The 20,146-nt window shown below is 43.8% G+C and overlaps 1 protein-coding gene across 5 annotated transcripts; it reads left to right on the top strand.

The window, feature by feature from the left end:
• The first annotated feature begins 1,953 nt into the window (after positions 1–1,953).
• Positions 1,954–20,038, top strand: ETHR (ecdysis triggering hormone receptor). Of its 5 annotated transcripts, XR_011443376.1 has the most exons (6): positions 1,954–2,360; positions 12,357–13,202; positions 13,482–13,644; positions 13,756–13,936; positions 16,583–18,457; positions 18,838–18,928. XR_011443376.1 is itself a non-coding variant. In XM_017235772.3 (5 exons), the coding sequence occupies exons 2-5, from the start codon at positions 13,113–13,115 to the stop codon at positions 19,769–19,771; spliced, it is 1,368 nt and encodes a 455-aa protein (XP_017091261.2). In that variant the 5' UTR covers positions 1,954–2,360; positions 12,357–13,112; the 3' UTR covers positions 19,772–20,038. The 5 variants fall into 5 exon arrangements, 4 of the variants coding, with proteins under 4 accessions (XP_017091261.2, XP_017091262.2, XP_070138055.1 ...); XM_017235772.3 differs by lacking the exon at positions 16,583–18,457 and having other exon boundaries at positions 18,838–20,038; XM_017235773.3 differs by having other exon boundaries at positions 16,583–18,932.
• Positions 20,039–20,146: the final 108 nt, after the last annotated feature.

Genomic DNA, 20,146 nt, shown 5'->3' on the forward strand with positions numbered 1-20,146 from the left:
AAACTTTATACGTAGGTAAATTAATTAAATAAATTTTGACTTTTAAAACAAATATTTAAAATATCTAAAAATATTACTACTTCCATTTATAAAGCTTGATGAAAGCACACGGAGTAAATTCTGTAATAGTATAAAATATTTTTGTATATATATATAGAAAAACTAAATTTGTATCTAACTATTTGTGCTAAGTATCTTTACCTTCTAAACACTGCTTTATATTATGATAGAAAAAAATATATAACCAGTTTCAAAAAAAGAGAATCTAAAGTTCGTATTTTTATTTATTTATTCACTTCTGAGTGTTTCGGCGGAGCATCTTAATGATAATTTTAATGCTAACCTCGCCACAAAACCGTAGGCTTAATGTGGTGCGGCATTTTGCGTGCTGCTGTTCGTCAAAGTCAGTACCGTCTTCTCATCTTCTCATTTCGCCTGCCTGTCTGACTGGCCTGTAATTATATAATTTAATCAAATTACTTGCATATGTTGCCAAAAAAAAAAGGAAAAAGCCAAAACACTAAAACCCAAAAAGGAAAAAAACCGCCAAAAGAAGCACTTAAGAAGAAGCAAAGAAAAACTTGAGAAATTACCAAATGCGGGCTAACATAAGTGGTAACAAAAATAAAAATAAATGCCAACGACAGCCGCTCCTGGCGGCTCCAAAATGGTTTATAGCCTCATTTTGACAGTGAAAAGTGTCTGCGTGAGTATCTGCATCCGAGTGTGCGTGGCCCCAAAGATACGTATTTGCGTATTTTAGGATTCATCATCATTACTCTTTCCCGGCCGTTGCAGTGGCACTTTGGCTTTCTTCATTTGGACAGGTAAAAACGCCTTGATTTGTAATTTTTAATATCTATTACCTGTCAGTGCGTACTAAATATATTCTAGTCTTATTAATACTAATACTAGAGGGTTGAATTGAATATTCAAATATATATTTAAATAATAAATATGTAATATTATGGGAAAACCTGCTCTATTTCCACAGACCCCCAATATAAGCTAAGGTACCACAACAACAATGTGGCGGCTCATGGGGATGAAGCCGAGTGATTTTATAATATCCCTCTTCGGCACCAATATCCCTGCAATGGTTTCAAGGATCTGAATTGGTCCGTGTTTACCGAGTACAAAGAAAATATACTCTAAGGAGATTTAATCTCCTCAAAATAGTAAGCATTTTCGAGCAAAATTGAATACTAGTTGAGTTAATAACTTATGTGTGGTGTGGAAAAGTAAGTTTCATTATTTTAATTCTTAATTATGATTTTTTAATTCATTATTTTTCTGGTATTTTCGACTGGTATTTTTTGGTCACAATTCAAATTTGCCCGCTCAAGTTCTGTTAATTTTTAACAGAAATTTCCTCTGTTAAATTTTAAAAATTACCAGACCTTGAGCGGTCAAATTTGAATTGTGACTTAATAACTCAAATTTTACGAAATACGATAAGAAAAAAAACAACTATTTGCAAATTGACATTAAAATTGAGGTCCTAGAACTTTTCAAAGATAAAATAGAAATACCAACAGGACTGGAAATTTGTTTAAATCGAAATATTTCGAAAACGGTTCTGGAATATTTTCTAATGGGTGGAAACAATATAAAAACTATAAAATATCGATTCTATTCATTATACTTAAAAATAGGAGCCATTAGTTTCTTTTAACGCGAAATGGTTAATAAATCATTGACGGTTAGCTTTTACGGGTACTTGATTCAATTGCGTCATTCTCCTGCCATGCTCCACTACGGTCTTAGCCAGCTCCATTCATAAAAGCCATGTGGTGTAAGCTTTTAGCCATTTAAAAGGTTTGTGTCAAAACCACGCGTAAAAGTAGAGTGTTGGAAAACGACGAGCTGGTTGTTTTGGCCATGCCGGCAAACACGGCGTATGAAAATTGTTTGCTAGAAAACCGCGCTGTTAGTCTTTTGGAAAACCTGCCGGCGAGCGGTTGGGTGGATCAGTTGTCGTTAAGCGTCAACGAAGGAAACTTATAACGGTTTCTTCCAAATAAAATTCGCAACTTTTCCGGTATATGCCACAGTTACTCGATTTTCCATTTATATTTTCATTGTCTGAATGGCTGATTTCTGGCTGAATGCACTTTGTGGCCGCCATTAATGTCAACACGGCTGTCAGTTGATGTCGTGGTCCTCGGTGTCGGTGTTAATGCTTTTAATTACACGCAAAACATAAAAAAGTATTTCGTTAAGTGTTGCCGTGAAGTTTGACATCAGAAATAAATGCACTCGCCACCGCAACAATTGCGGGGGCCGACTCTGTAGTTCTGGCATCCCCACAGTGATCTGTCATTCTTGCCGATCTTGAGACTTCCGCCGGCTAGTCCCGGGTAAGTTACACCATCGAGAGTGTTTCTTGTGATTGATTGAGTCTCTAAAAAAGAGAATTTGGAGGGTAAATTGGGCTGATTATGGTGCAGTGTTTATAAGTGTTTTAAGGCCAAAAGTGTTACTTTTATAGCCCACCTCTGCTATACGATTCTGGGGAGACACGCAAACCAACGACTTGCCGGCATTTGCATACGCGTCCCAGTCCCAGTGGTTATGTTTATATCTCTCACCTTCAGTGAACTGTGCTCGAGCATCATTATAAGTAATGTTTATTTTGCTGATAATATTGATTTCAAAATATAAACATTGACAAATTAATGCCACTACTAAGCACACGCATGTGCCCCGTCATCGTCATTCAATCGAGTCGAGTTGCTCCACTTGAAAAGTATATCGGGGGATTCTTAAATCCTCTCTTCTGTTTATGGAGAAGACCCTGTAACGCACTCGAAATTGTCAGGCAATGTCGCAGAATTTTCAAACTCACGCATCACGTTTTCGCATCAGGCCCACTCCAGACCGGCCCGAGCAAAAAAGCGAATAAGTTGTATAAATATGGCTATTTATTTGCTTAAGAACACATACCACCCACCCATTGACGGCTCATTAAATAAATGCAACATCTGTTGGCGCTCTTCGTGGGCCTTTTGTTTACACTTTGGATTGCCGCGCAAATTTTATACCAAACATATTTAATACGCACCTTAGCCCGGCTCACTTCTGTTTTGTTTATAAATTTTGGCAACGTCGAATCAACGTCATACGTTGTCCGCTCCCAAAAATAACATCATAAAAAATCCCTCAATAAGCCCTCCCCCGCCTTATCTACCATTGTTAACCAGACCAGCGAACTGTGGGAAAATCGGATAAGAAAGCGCGAGCGGCATAAGAAATATGAAAATTTATTGCGCATACGCCACCGAGGCTGGCATATCATTTTAAGAATTTTCTGCCTGCATCTCAAGTCGTGATGGGGCTTTGCTATTTTGGTCAGCCATTGGACAGAGGCCCAGTTCCAAATCAAATCAAATGTCTTATTTATATGAATGGTGATTTATGCGCTCGTCTTTCATGTGGCGATTTTCTTTTGGCTTTTTTTTTTTGCTCTTCTGATGGAGCAGTCTCATTTTTTATGCCTTGCGCTGGCTGCTAATTACGATTGGCTGGAAAAAGCAAGCGAAACGGAGAAAAGCGGCCGAAAAGGAAAAGTATGCGGTCAAACACGTCGAGGCTGTCCATCGAAGAGATGCCGTTTACATTAACTTGGCCTAGTCGCTGGCCTGTCCGTTTGATTTGCCAGACGCGTGTGGTGGCGCCTTTCGATTTTTGGTTTCATTTAATTTATTTTTGTTGTTTTGGTTTTGTTTTTTGGGGCACTGACAATCGCGATCGCGTTTTTGCAATCGCCGGAACGCCGCCGGAATAAGAAATGTCCCCCCAACTGAGTCACTACGACATAATAAACAGCAGCAACACCATTCTCAGCGTGAATTTCTTTTCAAAATTTAACTCAACTGTCACCCACAATGCAAATAAAAGGCGGGTCATCAGAAGGGGTTGGGCTGTCTTTTTTATTATTGTTTTTTTAGAATGCATCGTATTTGTTTAACCCAAAAAAACTATCGATGATTGTCGGATATATGGCTCTAATGTGGCTCATATTTATTTTGCAGAAATTTGTTACTTTTACTTTTTAGTGTGAGCTAATTCTTTTTTATGACCAAAATTTTCGATTGAACTTTGGCGAGTGGGTTTCTTTATGGCTGGAAAAATAAACAAAGGAGCCATGGCCAGAATGGGCACAGCGATTAGGTTTAACGATTATGAATTGTTGAAAGCCACGTGCTGCTGCCACGGCAGAGGGGCCGTACTAATGCGTGTTTAATTTACTGTCAGCCCAGTTACTCTGCAAATATCCTTTGGATTGAAGTCCTGCAGTTGGGAGAGTGGGCAAGCTACGCCTGTTAATTGTCCGGTTCCTTGTCGCCGATTCAGCCTAATTCGATTAATCTAAAACACTTGCTCCGCGTCCGCCGCCGACGTCAAATGTAATTACCAACACCCCCTACCAAAAACCAAGCAGGCTAACAATAACAAATTATTGTATAATCATTATCGACAAGGAACTCTTCCCCGACAGCTAAATATTTCTCTGGTTCACACTCTAAGAAATGTACAAAGATTTTACTCAATTGGGATTTTAAATTATGAGAATAATACTTATATATTTAAGCTTAAAGCTCAATAAATTATATATCTATAGAACTATCTATTTTTCAGATTATAAAGATGGTAATCCCAACTAAAATATGATCTTAAAAGAGTATATAGTCTTCAAGTGTATATCGCAGGCTGTTTACATTTCAGCTTCTTGACTGCTGACTAAGACTGAGGGCCGTGGCTATCACTTTCGGCTTTTGGCTCTGGGGGAATAGGCTTGCGAATGAGTCTGAGTAATTCATTAGAGGTATATTGTGCCAGAGCATTTGCATAATTATGCAATCAGTTCTGGCACACTTACACATTAGGCGCAGACGACTGATAAACAAGCAAAAAGCCAGTCAGCCAGCCAGCCATCCAGCCAGCTAGTTCTGGGCCCGATCCTGGGCCAAAAATACTGGCGCACCGGGCCATAGACAGTTTCGCAGACAGGGACTAGACCCAATTTGATTAGCACGCGCATACGGAATGAAGGCCAAGTTAGGGGGTGGCCCTGGGACCACCCACCGCCGCCCCAGCGACCCTCTGTAGGCGTACGTGGGCGCTTAATCATCGCCTGGCTAAGAAGATTGCAAGTGTGTGGGAACTTTTGTTTTCTTGCCGCCGTGGCTTAATTAGAAGTCAAATGTTTGCCGGCTGGCAAGGTCGTTTCCGTGCGCTTTCCTAGCGTTTTTTTACGCGGTGCGGCATATGTCTCGCTTTTTGTGAGTGCGCCTGAGTGTGGCTGTGTGTGTGTGTGGCAGCTGGAGGGGCTGGTGTTTATGATAGGTCTTATTGGCCATTTGTATGCCTGGGAGTCATGCCCCTTAAGATCAGCCAACAAATGGGTTATTAAGTCTGTGCGCCCGCTCCTGATAAATGATACCGGGAAAACGTTGAATGGCAAAAGTTTATTTGGAGAGAAATGATGGGGAAGTTGACACTCGACCCGCCACCCTCATCACTACGTCTATATAGTGGTCCGAGATACTAGGGCTTAACCCATTCCTGGCTCTCTTGAGAAATAGCTGCCATTTGTAAGGAACGAGGGGGCCAAATCAAGAAGTGACTTCCACTCGATGAAAACGCCTCATTTGTCATGCAAAGTGCCATATGGCGACTTGGAGAACACGCTCCCCCCGCTCCCTCATTAGGTTCTATTTATATTCATCCACGCCTAACTAAACAATTAGTACCCAGTTTCCTGCCAGAGTCCGTGTTTTGGCCGTAATGGCAACTGTTGCCACTCAATTGGCCAATTAAAAGCCATTGTTCTGGTTGCTTTCTGAATACCTGATTCGCTTGTACCCACATACGTATCTAATTTGGATACACCGTTTATTTATTGTTCTTTTATTCATGTCTATTGATTAGGATAATTAACCCGATGAAGCTACTACCACTAGGAGGCACCATCGCCCATCAAAAATCAATCGATTCTAAAAATAATGCCGGCCGAACACTTGCCTGGAAAGAAAAACATCGAACCAACCGATTCCCAGAAGAAAGAAGTGAAAATCCAAAAGCAAACATCTTTGAATAAATCGCTTGTCAATTTTTCACGCCATTCCCCCGGACACCCACATACATACGAGTATAAATAAATAAATTTATGCATGCCTATTTTCTACGATTATAACCCGTTTGGCATCAGGCTCCAAGGTCCTTGGTCGCAGTCTGCTCTAATCCCAATCCCTGACAAATGAGCCACACGCCGAGTAACAACTTTCTTCGTCATTACTCTCAAATTGTTTCTGGGCGCATCAAAATTGAAAAACTGTGAGCACCCACGCAATTGTCGTGCTGATGGGGAGTCCGACCGGTTGATTCTACTCCTGCCCCCTTAAGAAATCCCCTCTGCCGCCCCACAAAAATGTCGGCCACTTGTTCGGCACTTTGGTGCCATTTCCGGATTTTCGTTTTTCGGCTTTGAGTACGGTTCGTCTTGGATCATCTTAGAATCCTTCTGATTCCCATTTCGGCTCAGCTGCTGGTCTAGTTGTTTTGGGTTGTATTTTAACATCTTGGCTAGAGGCTTCATTTGCAATTCTAATTGTCGACTGAATTCCCTTTAATTGAAAGCCAAACAGAATCTAAATTAAACGATATATTCGGGAAATATAAATATCCTTTGTTGCGAACAATTATCTTTCCCAAAATAATATTCTAACAATAGAATTCTTGATAATATTACTCCCATTATTGCTTTTTCGGGCTTATTGATTTATTTATTAAGGCCAAATGATATTTATCGCCTCGATCAGGTTGGCTTCTATATTAACCAGCTATTTTTGGTCATTCATTGACGAGTATATGAGAAAGCCGTAATGGAATATTGATGCATTCTCTTGTATATAAACTTAGATCTATTTTAGATACTTAGAAAATGAATGTTTCATCTACCAATATCATTATGTTAAAAGAGGACTCACTTTTATTATCCTTGTACTCTACAGCAGGCCTCTGGCCTTCTAAATTTAGTACTTCATCTGGCAATTCTGCAGTGAGACGCTGCTCCAGATAGATCCCGAGCCAGATCCAGACTGGCAGAACGTTTAATTTACTGATAAATATTTTTATTCCACAATAAATACATTTTTCATTACGCACTTGGCCAACTCGTGGCCGACAAAGTCGTAAAAACATGGCCAAAAACCGAAACATGGGGCGGGGCGCGGTGGCTGGCAGTACAGCATTCATTTCCATTTGTGTCCTGCGGTCATTATAATGTTGTGTTTGCATATTAACACCGAGCCACCGGATGGTTCATCCGAGTTTTTTGGCGGGTCCAAGTCCCGGTCCCTGTCCCGAAAGGTCATTGGCCCGGGTATCGTAAAAGCATTGGTCTTGGCCGAAAGTGAAAGTCAGAAATGCTGGCATGCGGTTAACTATGCGAGCAGATCATAAAAATTGCAGCCAATAAAAGGCGACAATTGCCGCGGTGGTCTTGGCCACTCCACTTAGCCACTTGGCTACTTGGCTACTTGGCCACTTGTCTGCTGGCTTATCGCCCATCAGCCAAAGTCAGTGCAGTTTTAAATCTCCTGGAGAAGTTAGACGCCCGCCCGCCCTCATTAGACGGTGACAGGTCGTAACTAAGTCACTTGACGCCCCATCCGTCATTCTTCGGTCCTTGGTCGCCAAGCTGAATTATCCTCCAAGCTGACGTCAGCAGAGCTGGCCACGCCCCCAGAGCCTTCAAAGTGCGGCAAAAGGGCGGCACAGTGTTCCAATGACAAATTAAGTGAAACACCACCAAGCAGGAGTGCAGCAGCGGGAAACGCCCCAAGTTTGTTTAACAGCCACTCGTAATGACAGGATGTGAGTTAGGGCCAAGTTAACGATGCCGGGCCACGCACTGCTCAATAATGTCAGCGGAAATGCGGCAAGCGCCATTTTTCAATATGCGCACCGGAAATGACAGGGGACAAACGCGCAATGCCGCAATGGTTTTAAAGGACCCAAGACCTGCAGCTCATTCCCATCGAATAACGAGCGAAGTATCCCACACATGCCAGCTTATTGCATTCTTGCCCCAAGGAATGAAAATATCGAATAAAGAGCTATTCCCATTGGACTTCAGAGCTTACTCGGGAACTCGTGGGTGGCGGGTTGAAATGCGATAACTTTCAAGGTCAGTCAAATGTTAAATACGCATTAGTGGTCCATATTCAAATGCCATATGATACAGTAAACACACAGAGATACAAAGAGCATACAATGGTAACCACAAACCGAAGCAATTAAAGTGTCTTTAGCACGAGGCATGATGTCGCCGGTGGTGTAGTTTTTTTAGAGAAAAAAGGAGAATATTTGATTAGAGACTAGGTTTTATTTTATTAAATAAAAGGATATACATATGACTTCAAGAACGGGTATATAAAAATGTGTATTTCTTGATATGGTTTGTTTAAGACTGTGATTCCTATTCTTCTATCCTAATATGATCATAATACGTTATGATACTCTATCCCATACCTATTTGTTTAGTTTCCATTTCCAAAAATACCACAAAGAGTATCTTTAAGTCTAGTTAAACCTTTATAAAATTTCCACTATTTACAAAATATCTGAAATCGTAAAACAATAGCTTGCGCTATCTGTGCTATATGGCCCTTCGACGGTTGTGTTCTGTATGAATTCCCATAGCTGGCAAATAGACAAACAAACTGTAGACGCTGTGAGTATACATACATATATGTACATACTTATCCATAGAGACAGCAGCTGCAGAGTTTCCCGGCTTGCGGCGATGCCAGAGTCCGTGGGCAGTCGCATCTTTCAGAGAACCGTCCCGGGTACCGTCCCGTTCGGCGATAAAACGCCTTCCCGGGCCAATGGCTTATCGATGCCACGACGGGTTCTCCCAAAACCAAAACCAAAAAAAAACTCTTGCAGCAACAAGCTCTTCAAGGAGAAATATAAAATTACATTCATCAGGCGTTAGAGAAGGCGAAGAAGGCTGGCCAACGGGGCGTATGAGCGTTTAAAACAGCGTCCACATTCTCGCTGCCAGATAAAGAATTCCAGCTTTTGGAAAAACATTAGTTGAACGACCAGCCCATCCAACTGTGTACATACATACATACCTACAGACAGGCAACTGCTGCTGAAATGTATGTGAAAGAGTACAGATCTCTGGCCATTGTTTGAACGTTGCCTTTCTTATTACGAGCAAACAAACAAAAACAAACCCAGAGACAGACAAACAGTGGCAGTTACTGTAACAAACAGGCGGAGTGGCTCGTCGCAGTCGCATAAATAAGTGTAACGGACGTCCAGGACAAAGGAGTTAAAGCTGCTGGCAGGGCAAACATCCTTGACTTCCACCAGGGAGGATTATTGGAGCCGAACGGTGGCTAAAACTTGCCCAGGAACTGGGCCTCAATGGAATCCGAGGCATGAAACTCTAATTGCAAAATAGAATGCCAGATCATTCAGGGTTTTTAATTTAAATTCTTTTCATTTAACTTTGAATTACAGGAAGAAGAAGCAAGTACTATTTCATTACATTTCTTATCCAAATATTTTCTTATTGATGTACTTACTATTAGAGCTCTTTCGAGGGCTTACAGAAGCCAAAGCCAATACTTACTCTTCTACTTAAACCCAAAAATAGCTGCGACTTTAGCCTTAATTGCCATTCAATGGTCAATTAAAGGGACATGACCGTGGGACATGACCATCGACATGTCAATTTGGATTTCGAGGGTTTCCCCACAAAAACGAAAGCAATTTTCCACCCTCACCGCCATCAGTGCCCTCGGCCGGCCACTGGGTTGGGAAACAATTGAAAAACAAGCTTTTGGTTTTATGGCGCCTTTGTTCGGTCGACTTTTCTGGGTGTTCGGGATGTTTTTGCCGCTATTGGTTCCACACGAGCGCTGCGACGGCATGCGAACTAGTTAGATTAATTTAGCCAGAGTCGCAAATACAATTACGAAGTCATTTCAATTTATTTAGCGAGTGGCACCCTCAGGCAAAACAGAAAAAACGGCCACAGGATGCGGTTGCTTTGGGGGGAAACAAATGTGTTCTTGGTGAAAGGATCTGAAACTGATGCTTTGCAAAATTCCTCTAGAAATCAATTTATCGGCTTGGGGCTTTAATTTTTTGTAGCAGCCATCCAGGGGTTTCATTTTTTCACGCTTAGCGATTTGTCAAAGTGGCTGCTAAGACACACACTCTACACACACATGTGGGTATTCTCTGGATATTCAGCCATTTGTATATACAATGTATCCAGTGCCCTGGACTATTATTGAACGATAAATTGATTAGATATGCGTGTGTGCCTCTGGGGTGTGACAACTTGCTCTGAAATTTCCCGCCGCTATTGCTGCTGCTGATTCTTATTGCCGCCTCAAATTGCCATTTCAATGTTAATTTTATTAGGGTGTCAGCAATAAATTCCGTTCAATCTTAAATACCATAAAAAGCGTTACACTAGCTCACACACGGCAAACAAGAAAATCCACTCGGCCCCCCGCACACTCACTCCCGCACACACACATCCCATATTTTTTGGGATGCAAGGATCTCAATTTCCATTACAGCCAGCAACTTTGAACCTTATTCAAATCTCGGCCGAAAAAATTATACCAAATTGTTGTGTACTTGTACGGTCAGAAAAATAGAACAGAACGTGACTCGAAGGACCATATAAGATGTTCCTTTTTATTTTCTTTATAATCTACAAGGGATTATAGGTGGGGTTTGCTTAAAGGTTAGTGGTCAGTTTATAAGATAAGCTTATAGCGAAAACATCCTATACATTCTTAACTTAAAGTTTGGTGAATACTTTACTTGGCTATATTATTTTGACCAGCACTGTATATGGGAAAGTAATATATCCGTTTCCGAGCTCACGCCCACGCCCACACACAGACAGGCCACAAGTTATCCGTCAAATAGCCGCAAAACACTCGAGCAGTTGGGATTCCGGCCGTAACCATAAACCGTTTTCAGATTTACATGCAGGCTTCGCATGTTTGTGGCGTCAGTTGTTGGCCGTACGAGTATGTTTCGGCCATGACCACAGCTCCCGACGACTAACCAAAGTTCGAAACGATTCATTTGTCCTTCTACACGACCAACTCAAAACTTTTGAAACAATTAGGCCCGGCAGGATGGCCAATAGACCAGTTCAGCATCGTTAAAATCGCATTTTTTGAGCCAAATGTGACACAAACTGCCTTGTTATGTCATTTTGGGGACATTGAACCCACAACCCCATCGGAAAACTTTCGAGCAGGACTTCGGGACAGCAAACAAAGTGCACAGCTTGCCAGGAGGAGGAAAAAAAGGAGGACGAAACAGAAGCATCCGGACAGGAACACACTCCAGGAACTGGCCAATATGGTGTGCGCATAATGAATTTATCAAATTAATCAAAATAGCGCTATACAAAGATCCTTCGCACCCGCTCCTCATCCTAAAGGCCATTTAGACACACAAATACACATAGGAGCCGTAACCATCGGAGTGTCCTGTATGAGCATAATATAATTAAGCTGCTCGAGCGCCGCAAAAGATGGGGATTTAATAAAGCCATTTGGCTGACAAGGATGGAGATGCGCAGCAGACGCCAGGACCTCCGTTCAGCAGGACTCAGCAGTGATAATCGCCGTCTGCCGGTCGACCGTCGACAGTGCCACCCGAGATTGAGACCAAACAACCGAAGTCAGAAGCGGCGTTTTTGGGGGTAAACACAAACATTTGGAGAAAGCACCATTGTCGACCGATGATGACAATGGCTTAAGGATTGCGCTCAAACGATTTTCGGTTAATAATAATAGAGCATCAGTTGGAAAAATGGCTTGAAAAGGACAGAAATAAGTGTAGTTCTTATAAGCTTAGACAGCATGTGCCAGTCAGAAGTCAAAAGACCTCATTTTGGAATTCAAAATAACAATGTTGGGGCTTATTAATTTAAATAATTTAATATATTTTGGATATATGTAGTTGCCAACTCACTAGTATATGTGATGATTTCTTTTAAAGAAAACCCTTAAGCACCCCGCTTGCTATTAAAACCCTGCCATGCCACTGTCCTTTCTGTTCCGGAAGGGTGGCCGCCTGGTCAAGTGGCCTCTGGGGTGGGATGATGAGCTTGTTTATGGCGGATTGGAGCCCTACTGGAGGGATGGCCGGATGCTCTAATGTTATGTAAATGACAGTACCTAATGAACTTTTCATTCATTATCGTTAGTTAGCCAGCCTGGTCAATGGCCGGTTATTTCCTGATCCTGATCCCGGGGCCGGACACTTAAATGCTAATCCCTTTGCCATTTCAGGCACTTGAGGCAGTGGAAGACGCCGACGCCAACGCCGACGAGGAGGACGACAACCGCAAAGCCCCACTGATTGATTTGTTTAATGCGGCCGGATCCCAGAGGCCAGACGCAGGACAACCTAATTTCATTAGCGCGTATTTAAGTGTTGCCGACGGGCAATTACAAAGGATTGGGTCTAAACACCTCACCCCCAAAACGAACATCCATCCTGCGTAACCCACTTAATTGAACAACGGGTGGTTGGTGGCGGCTGCAAATCCCTCAAACGGATTTCGGACGTGATGTGGCCCCTGTGATTGGCCATTGCGCGATATACATTCCGATTGCCGCAGGACGACGAGACCGAAATTGCCGAGGGGCAGCCACGGCGTCGCCGCTGTGGCCAGGATTGGGCAGCTCCGGCTCCAGCTCCAGTTCCAGCTCCCACGGCTGACCGACATTGGCGTAGGCCCAGGCTCCAGGATCTGGCTGCTGCTGCTGCTCCTGGTGCTGCCCGTGCTTCTACTGCGCGCCCAAGATGCCCTCCCCGCCGGTCCATCTGCAAACACGTCGTCGGAGCACGCTGGGCTATCCCGTGGCGCTCCTAGTGGCGGCCATGGCCCACACCACCCAGCTCATAGTGTTCCAGCCCACGGGAACTTCACAGCCGCAACAGCCGCAACATCACTCGTCACAGTCTCCACAGAAGTTGTCGCCGCATCTGCAGCAACAACAGAAACATCTACAGCCCAGGACAATGCCGATGATGCTGAGCAGATGCTGCCACAAATTCCGCCGTATATCCGCACAACCGCCATGTTCTTCTGCATAGTCATAATGCTGCTGGGAGTGGTGGGTAATGTAATGGTGAGTCGAACTAATCTATTCCTAAAGTATTTCAGTTAAAAAAGGGTACACCACTGCGTATGAGTGATAAGCTCCTAGAAGTGTAGTCTACTTTTCAGTTAAAAATGGCTACTTTCACCAGAAACGTTTAAAAAGAATAATCCAAACACAAAATAGAATCAATTGAAAAGATACTGGTACTGGTCCTTTTCCTCCAATAGTTGCCATTTCAAAAGCAACACTCTTGCAGGACTATTTGCTCTTTTGACAGTCATCAATTGAAATCGAGTCCTTTCGCAGGTGCCCATCGTGATTGTGAAGACGAAGGATATGCGCAACTCCACGAACATCTTCCTCACCAATCTGAGCATTGCCGACCTGCTGGTACTTCTCGTCTGCACGCCCACCGTCCTCGTGGAGGTTAACACCCGGCCAGAGACCTGGGTACTGGGCCATGAGATGTGTAAGTGGCGGGATGGCTACCATACTTCCCTTGCCAACCATCAGCACTCCGTCCAGAGAGTGCTCGTCTGTTTATTTTCCCCGACCTAATTAACTGATTTCTGGCTTCCAGGCAAGGCCGTGCCGTTCGTGGAGCTGACGGTGGCCCACGCCAGTGTCCTGACCATTCTGGCCATCTCGTTTGAGCGCTATTACGCAATCTGCGAGCCATTAAAGGCCGGCTACGTCTGCACCAAGGGGCGGGCCATCCTCATCTGCGTCCTGGCCTGGGGCATCGCTGCTCTCTTTACGAGGTAAGCATTCCGGTTCCATCTGGAGACAGTGCACTGACCCCCCAACAGTGCTACTTCCCCTCCTCCGTTTATTCTTTGTAGCGAATTTAATTAAATATTAGCATTATTATTTCTGAAACTGTACTTAGTCAAGTGATTTCATTGCATGCTTCCTGGTGTTGGTATCGCTGTATTATCCTGGTTAGATCTAGTTTATGGCCTATTTATTCATTTTGGGGCAGCCAAGCATTCAGTTCCTTGCTCATTAATTATAAGTGTCAATCGTCATTTTAATGATTTGTGTTTTGTTTTTGGGTTTCCCGCATTTTGTTTATATAATATTCATTTTTTTGTCCTTTCTGCTTACTTTCTATTATATTGGAGATTTCTCTGGTATCTGGTATTGGTGTTTGGTCTTTTGTTTAGCAGCGGCGTGTCCATTTACATGCTAAACTGCCACTGTCCCTATCTATTTCCATTTCTCCGCTTCCTTCACTCGCCTCATTCACATCCACATCCGTGTATCCCATTGACATCCTCCTGCCGGCTTTTGTCCATTGGCCGAGCTGGCCTTTTCCAGTTCCTGCTCCGTTATCAGCGCCCTGTCATCTTTAATAAGCACCGATGTCCGCTATCATGGATTTCGTTTCATTGACACTTTATTATTGTCTGTCCATGGCCATGTCGAAGGCCGACCGGCGACCGGCGACCGGCGACCCTTTTTAATTTTGCAAATCTTGCCGCGTCCATAACAATGAAATAAACAGCACATTGTTGAGCCGGACACTGACCTCTCATTTTGGGGGGTCCCTGGGTTCGTGACGGGTCCCGGCCAGAAGTATGCCTCCCGGCCCTAGACCCATTAATTACGCCTCGCAAGAAGTATGTAGTCCGAGGCCATCGGAGGCGGGCAAACATTTTAAAACACATTCACGACGCCCAAGGGCAAGCCACGGACCAGGGGGCGGGGCAAATCGCTGACGCACGTCCAACACGCTCGGATCAAAGGCGAAAACGCAAAAAATGGCCACCGCCTGTTGCCTGTCATATCTTTTTGTCTGGTCCTTGTTGTAAGCGAAATGTTTAATCAGCGTTTCGGGTTACTCACAATAAGCCAACATTTAAACTTGTTGACATACCACATTTTTTTTTTTTTTTTTGGAAATTGATACTCTTTCAATAACATGAACGGTTATCTAATAATCCACCACCATCATTAGTTCATTTATCAATTTAAATAAAAAAAAATTGTATAGAAGAGATGGACAATATTTTTGAAATTGTTTTTGGAGGACTCCTTAAATAAATCCACCTATACTATGTGGCATCTAACTATTGATATATGTATCTTTGGCAAAAACTATCCGATTCTTGAGCGGAATACCTTAAACGATTTGTAATTCGATTCTCCGTTAATCTGCATCAAAATCTGAGCACCTAATTTTTTTAATAATTTTTGTCCATTTTTCTGGAGGACCCCCTTAAAAAATTCTCAAAAACGCCTAGAGGCAGTATATGGCCTCTTGCGAATGCTATATCTTTGGCAAAAACTATCAGATTCTTGAGAGGAGTACCTTAAACGATTTGTAATTCGATTTTCCGCTAATCTGCATCAAAATCTGAGCACCTTATATTTTTTAGAATTTTTGTCCATTTTTCTGGAGGACCCCCTTCAAAAATTCTCAAAAACGCCTAGAGGCAGTATATGGCCTCTTGCGAATGCTATATCTTTGGCAAAAACTATCCGATTCTTGAGAGGAATACCTTAAACGATTTGTAATTCTATTCTCCGTTAATCTGCATCAAAATCTGAGCACCTAATTTTTTTTAGAAGTTTTGTCCATTTTTCTGGAGGACCCCCTTCAAAAATCTTCAAAAACGCGTAAAGGCAGTAAATGGCCTCTTGCAAATGCTATATCTTTGGCAAAAACCATCCGATTCTTGAGCGGAATACCTTAAACGATTTGTAATTCGATTCTCCGTTAATCTGCATCAAAATCTGAGCACATGATTTTTTTAGAATTTTTGTCCATTTTTCTGGAGGACCCCCTTCAAAAATCCTCAAAAACGCGTTGAGGCAATAAATGGCCTCTTGCAAATGCTATATCTTTGGCAAAAACCATCCGATTCTTGAGCGGAATACCTTAAACGATTTGTAATTCAATTCTCCGTTAATCTGCATCAAAATCTGAGCACATGATTTTTTTTAGAATTTTTGTCCATTTTTCTGGAGGACCCCCTTCAAAAATCCTCAAAAACGCGGTAAATGGCCTCTTGCGAATGCTATATCTTTGGCAAAAACTATCCGATTCTTGAGAGGAATACCTTAAATGATTTGTAATTCGATTCTCCGTTAATCTGCATCAAAATCTGAGCACATGATTTTTTTTAGAATTTTTGTCCATTTTTCTGGAGGACCCCATTCAAAAATCCACAAAAACGCACAAAAACGCGTTCATCGCCATTGCTTCACCGCCATTTTCTGCGCTTTCTCCTGTACCTCTATTCTACCTTCACTTTCTCTCTTCCTGCCCCTCTGGGCGCTTTCCACCACCCTCATCCAGTAATCAGTATCCAATATCCGATATCCATTATCCACTCCCCGCTGACCCCGCCACCTGATTACGTTCTCGTTTGCTCTTTCTCCCCACTTCGACCCCCGTGCAGCCCTATTCTGTGGGTGGCCGAGTACAAGCTGGCCGAGTACATTGACGGATCCTCGGTGGCCGTCTGCCTCACCCAGGCCATCACCGACTGGACGGTCGCCTTCTTCCTGATGACCATCTCCGTATTCTTCGTCCTGCCCTTTGTGACCCTGGTGGTGCTGTACGGCATCATAGCCAAGAACCTCGTCTCCAACCGGGGCGCCATGCTGCGGGCCCGGCCAACGAAGCCGGAGCTCAGTCTGAGGGCCCGCAAGCAGGTGGTCCTGATGCTCGGCGCCGTGGTGCTGTCCTTCTTCGTCTGCCTGCTGCCATTTAGGGTACTCACCCTCTGGATCATCCTGAGCTCGGACCAGACGCTCCATGACCTCGGTTTGGTGCGCTACTACAGCCTCCTGTACTTTTGCCGGATTATGTTATACCTCAACTCGGCCATGAACCCCATCCTCTACAACCTGATGTCGACGAAGTTTAGGCGGGGATTCGGAAGGCTTTGCCAGGATGCTGGAAGATTAATCCTTGAATTGGTTACCTTTGGACGCAAGGAGGTTTCCGTCCGCGGTCGGAGTGGCACGCTATCGCTGGGATTGGGAACGAATACTAACACCAATACCAATTCTTCCAATGCCACTGCAGCTACAAGTTCTAGCATCCTTTCGAGAAGCTCCAATCGACGCTGCAGCGAGGACATCAGTCGCACCCGCCTCAAGATCGAGATGCAAATGCCTTTTGGCAGCGATCTGGAGGCCATGGCCATGTTGCAGCACTCGGCGCTGGGAAAGAAGATGGCTCGAAGACAAAGCGATACACATCTAATGGGTCTAAGGAAACCACAACCGCGACGCCAGAAGCCGCAAATCAGTTTCGATGAGGAGGCGCTAGAGGGGAAATATATAGCCGTTGATGAAGAGAAACTAAAATCCTCAGGAGAAAATCCGGCCTGACGGGGAAAGCGTGAAAAATCGCCTGTAACCCGTTTACACACTCGCTTCACTTGGCTGGAATGTGTTGATGGTTGATCCTGGCATCCTGACAAATCCCCGCATCCTAAACGCAAGCATAATCGATTTCAGTCAACCGTTGACAGCTCACCAAGTCGGAGTTAGAGCCCGGACTCCGGATCCTTGGACATTTCCGAACAAAAAACAATCAATTTTTCGGGCTATTAAACTCGAATGAATGTGCCAAAGATAAATAACAGCAACGACAGCTGAATAGCACTACAACTACAACTAGACCCATAGATTGGTCAGAGTTTCGGATAAAAATTGATAGTGGGCTTGTGGGCCTGGAAGCCATTAAACGGCGTAGGAAACGGCACGGAGGCACGGCAAATGGAAATGGCTTAATATGCGTATGCGGCCGGGAACCCCATCAAAGAGGCGGATAAACATGATTTAGGTGTATTGAAATAGTTTCCTTAAGCCGGCGCCCTGGCCTATCAAAATGGCCGCCATTATTACACGAGCGGCCATCACCGGATGGTCCGGACTCCGGATAGAAAAAACTGTTGCCTACTTTGTGGCAGGTCGAATAAAAAGCTTAGCTCAATATGCACATGTAAACACAGTTGTACATACAATCCATGCACACACACACACACAAATACAAAGAACATACGTAAATATTTATATTAATATATTTATACATACCTACATATTTATATATATACATAAACGCAATGCTTATAAATACAAAATACAAACACACATCGCACACACTTACACGAAAGAAGAACAACCAGTTTGTAAGTAAATAAATTTTTTATGACAACTCATGACGGGTCAAAGAAGTCGGCTATTTTCAAACATTCCCCCCACCAACCAGCAGTACTATAATTTATATAATTCAAAGGAAATCGAACAACTGCCAAGCCCCTGTAAATATATACTTAGTCGTACCGTACATGCGTAGCTTTTTAATTTGTTTTCGTAGCCTTAGTAGTAGCAATATGACGTAGATTTTCTTACCCAGCTCCCCTTACCAAAAACATATATATAATAATAATAAAGTAGATAGAACCTCCCACACTAATGCGACTGCGATGATGTGTATGAGCAGACGCTGCCGTTTCCGTTTCCGCTCCCTGATTAAATTGAGTGCTTCGTCCCGAAAGTTTTCAGTACTTGAGTAGCTTTTAAATATTTGTTTGTTTCCCGCTCGAAGCGTGTTTCAAAACTTTGCAGACAACAATCAGCAGCCCCGAAGGCCAGACCCTTCGCCCAATTTAATCTAATATGAATTATATAACTCTTGCAGTCCCATCATCGCCATATCCAGCTACAGTGTGGAGCCCTATGGCGACGGAACCGACGCCCCCGTCTGCACCACCGCCGCCGATAGTTTCTGGACGATCCTGTATTTTGTGGGCAGCATAACAGTGTTTTTCTTCCTTCCCTTTGGGATACTGCTGCTCCTCTATGCAGCCATTGCCTACAAGCTGCTGCGTCCGAACAATGCCTTCCATCGCCCCACATCCCCGCAGCCGCAGACGAACGCCACCGCCCAGGCACCGAGCTCCAAGGGCAACAGTCACCAGCAGAGCAATGGGATGCGCAAGCACCGCAAGCAGGTCATCTTCATGCTGGTGGCGGTGGTGTCCAGCTTCTTCGTGTGCCTGTTGCCCTTCCGGGCCTTCACGCTTTGGGTGATCCTGGCCAGTGCTGACGACGTCGAGAGCCTGGGCATCGATGGCTACTACAATCTTTTGTACTTTTCTCGGTTTATGCTCTACCTAAACTCGGCTATGAATCCCATTCTCTACAACCTGATGTCCTCGAAGTTCAGGAGTGGCTTCTGGCGGCTGTTGCTCTCATGCCTGGGCCAGAGGCCTCACCACCACCACCGACATCATCACCACCAGAGGCAAAATCCCACAGCAGGAGGCAGTGGTCGCACTGCATCCCGCAGGCAAGAACAGGATGCCGAGGAGGGAGCCACTCTGGCGGGAACTACTGGCACCCGTCATCCTCGCCGCACTCTCCGGCGCGAGGCAACCTTCCTGATCAACTCCATATCCACGTCGTCGGGCACGGATCGCACCACCTCCTCGTCGGCATGGCGCAGCAACAGCCTGTCGGTATCCGGTCTGAGCGAGCGGGAGCGAGGCATCCTGGGAGCTGCCATCATTGGGACGACAGCTGCCACAGTGACCACCGCCTGCTTGCAGGAGCGACGCGCCAGCAAGATTTGAATCCATCCCGAGCCATCACTGCCACTGCTACCGTTCAAGTATTTAGTTAAATTCCAACAGCAAATAGTCATAGATTTAGAAGAAATTATGTTGTAAAGACTGAAGTACCTCAGAAGAAGTCAATAAAAGCTAGACAAAATGTTTTTGAAACCAATAAAAGTTAAACGATAAAGCAACTTAAACTGACCAAAATATAATACAACCAAAGCTGATAATTATGATGATGTTCTATCCTATAAATATGATATGACACGAGGAATATGCGAAATACTTGTTATAAGACCTAGGTATATGTTCTATTTTTGCCAAATTACAAATATCCCTCCGTTTAGTGTGTGCCAAAAGTGTTTTTTGGGTATGTGCAGATGTGTTCCG

The sequence above is a fragment of the Drosophila bipectinata genome, chromosome 3R (genome assembly GCF_030179905.1).
Source record: "Drosophila bipectinata strain 14024-0381.07 chromosome 3R, DbipHiC1v2, whole genome shotgun sequence".
In the NCBI taxonomy this organism is placed as follows: Eukaryota; Metazoa; Arthropoda; class Insecta; order Diptera; family Drosophilidae; genus Drosophila; species Drosophila bipectinata.

What these genes read in the sequence shown, in the direction of transcription:
- ETHR (XM_017235773.3), top strand. Translation starts at nt 13,113, where the DNA reads ATGCTGCCACAAATTCCGCCGTATATCCGCACAACCGCCATGTTCTTC. An exon ending in GGTACTGGGCCATGAGATGT is followed by an intron (nt 13,645 to 13,755) that starts GTAAGTGGCGGG and finishes TCTGGCTTCCAG; the next exon opens with GCAAGGCCGTGCCGTTCGTG. An exon ending in ATCGCTGCTCTCTTTACGAG is followed by an intron (nt 13,937 to 16,582) that starts GTAAGCATTCCG and finishes ACCCCCGTGCAG; the next exon opens with CCCTATTCTGTGGGTGGCCG.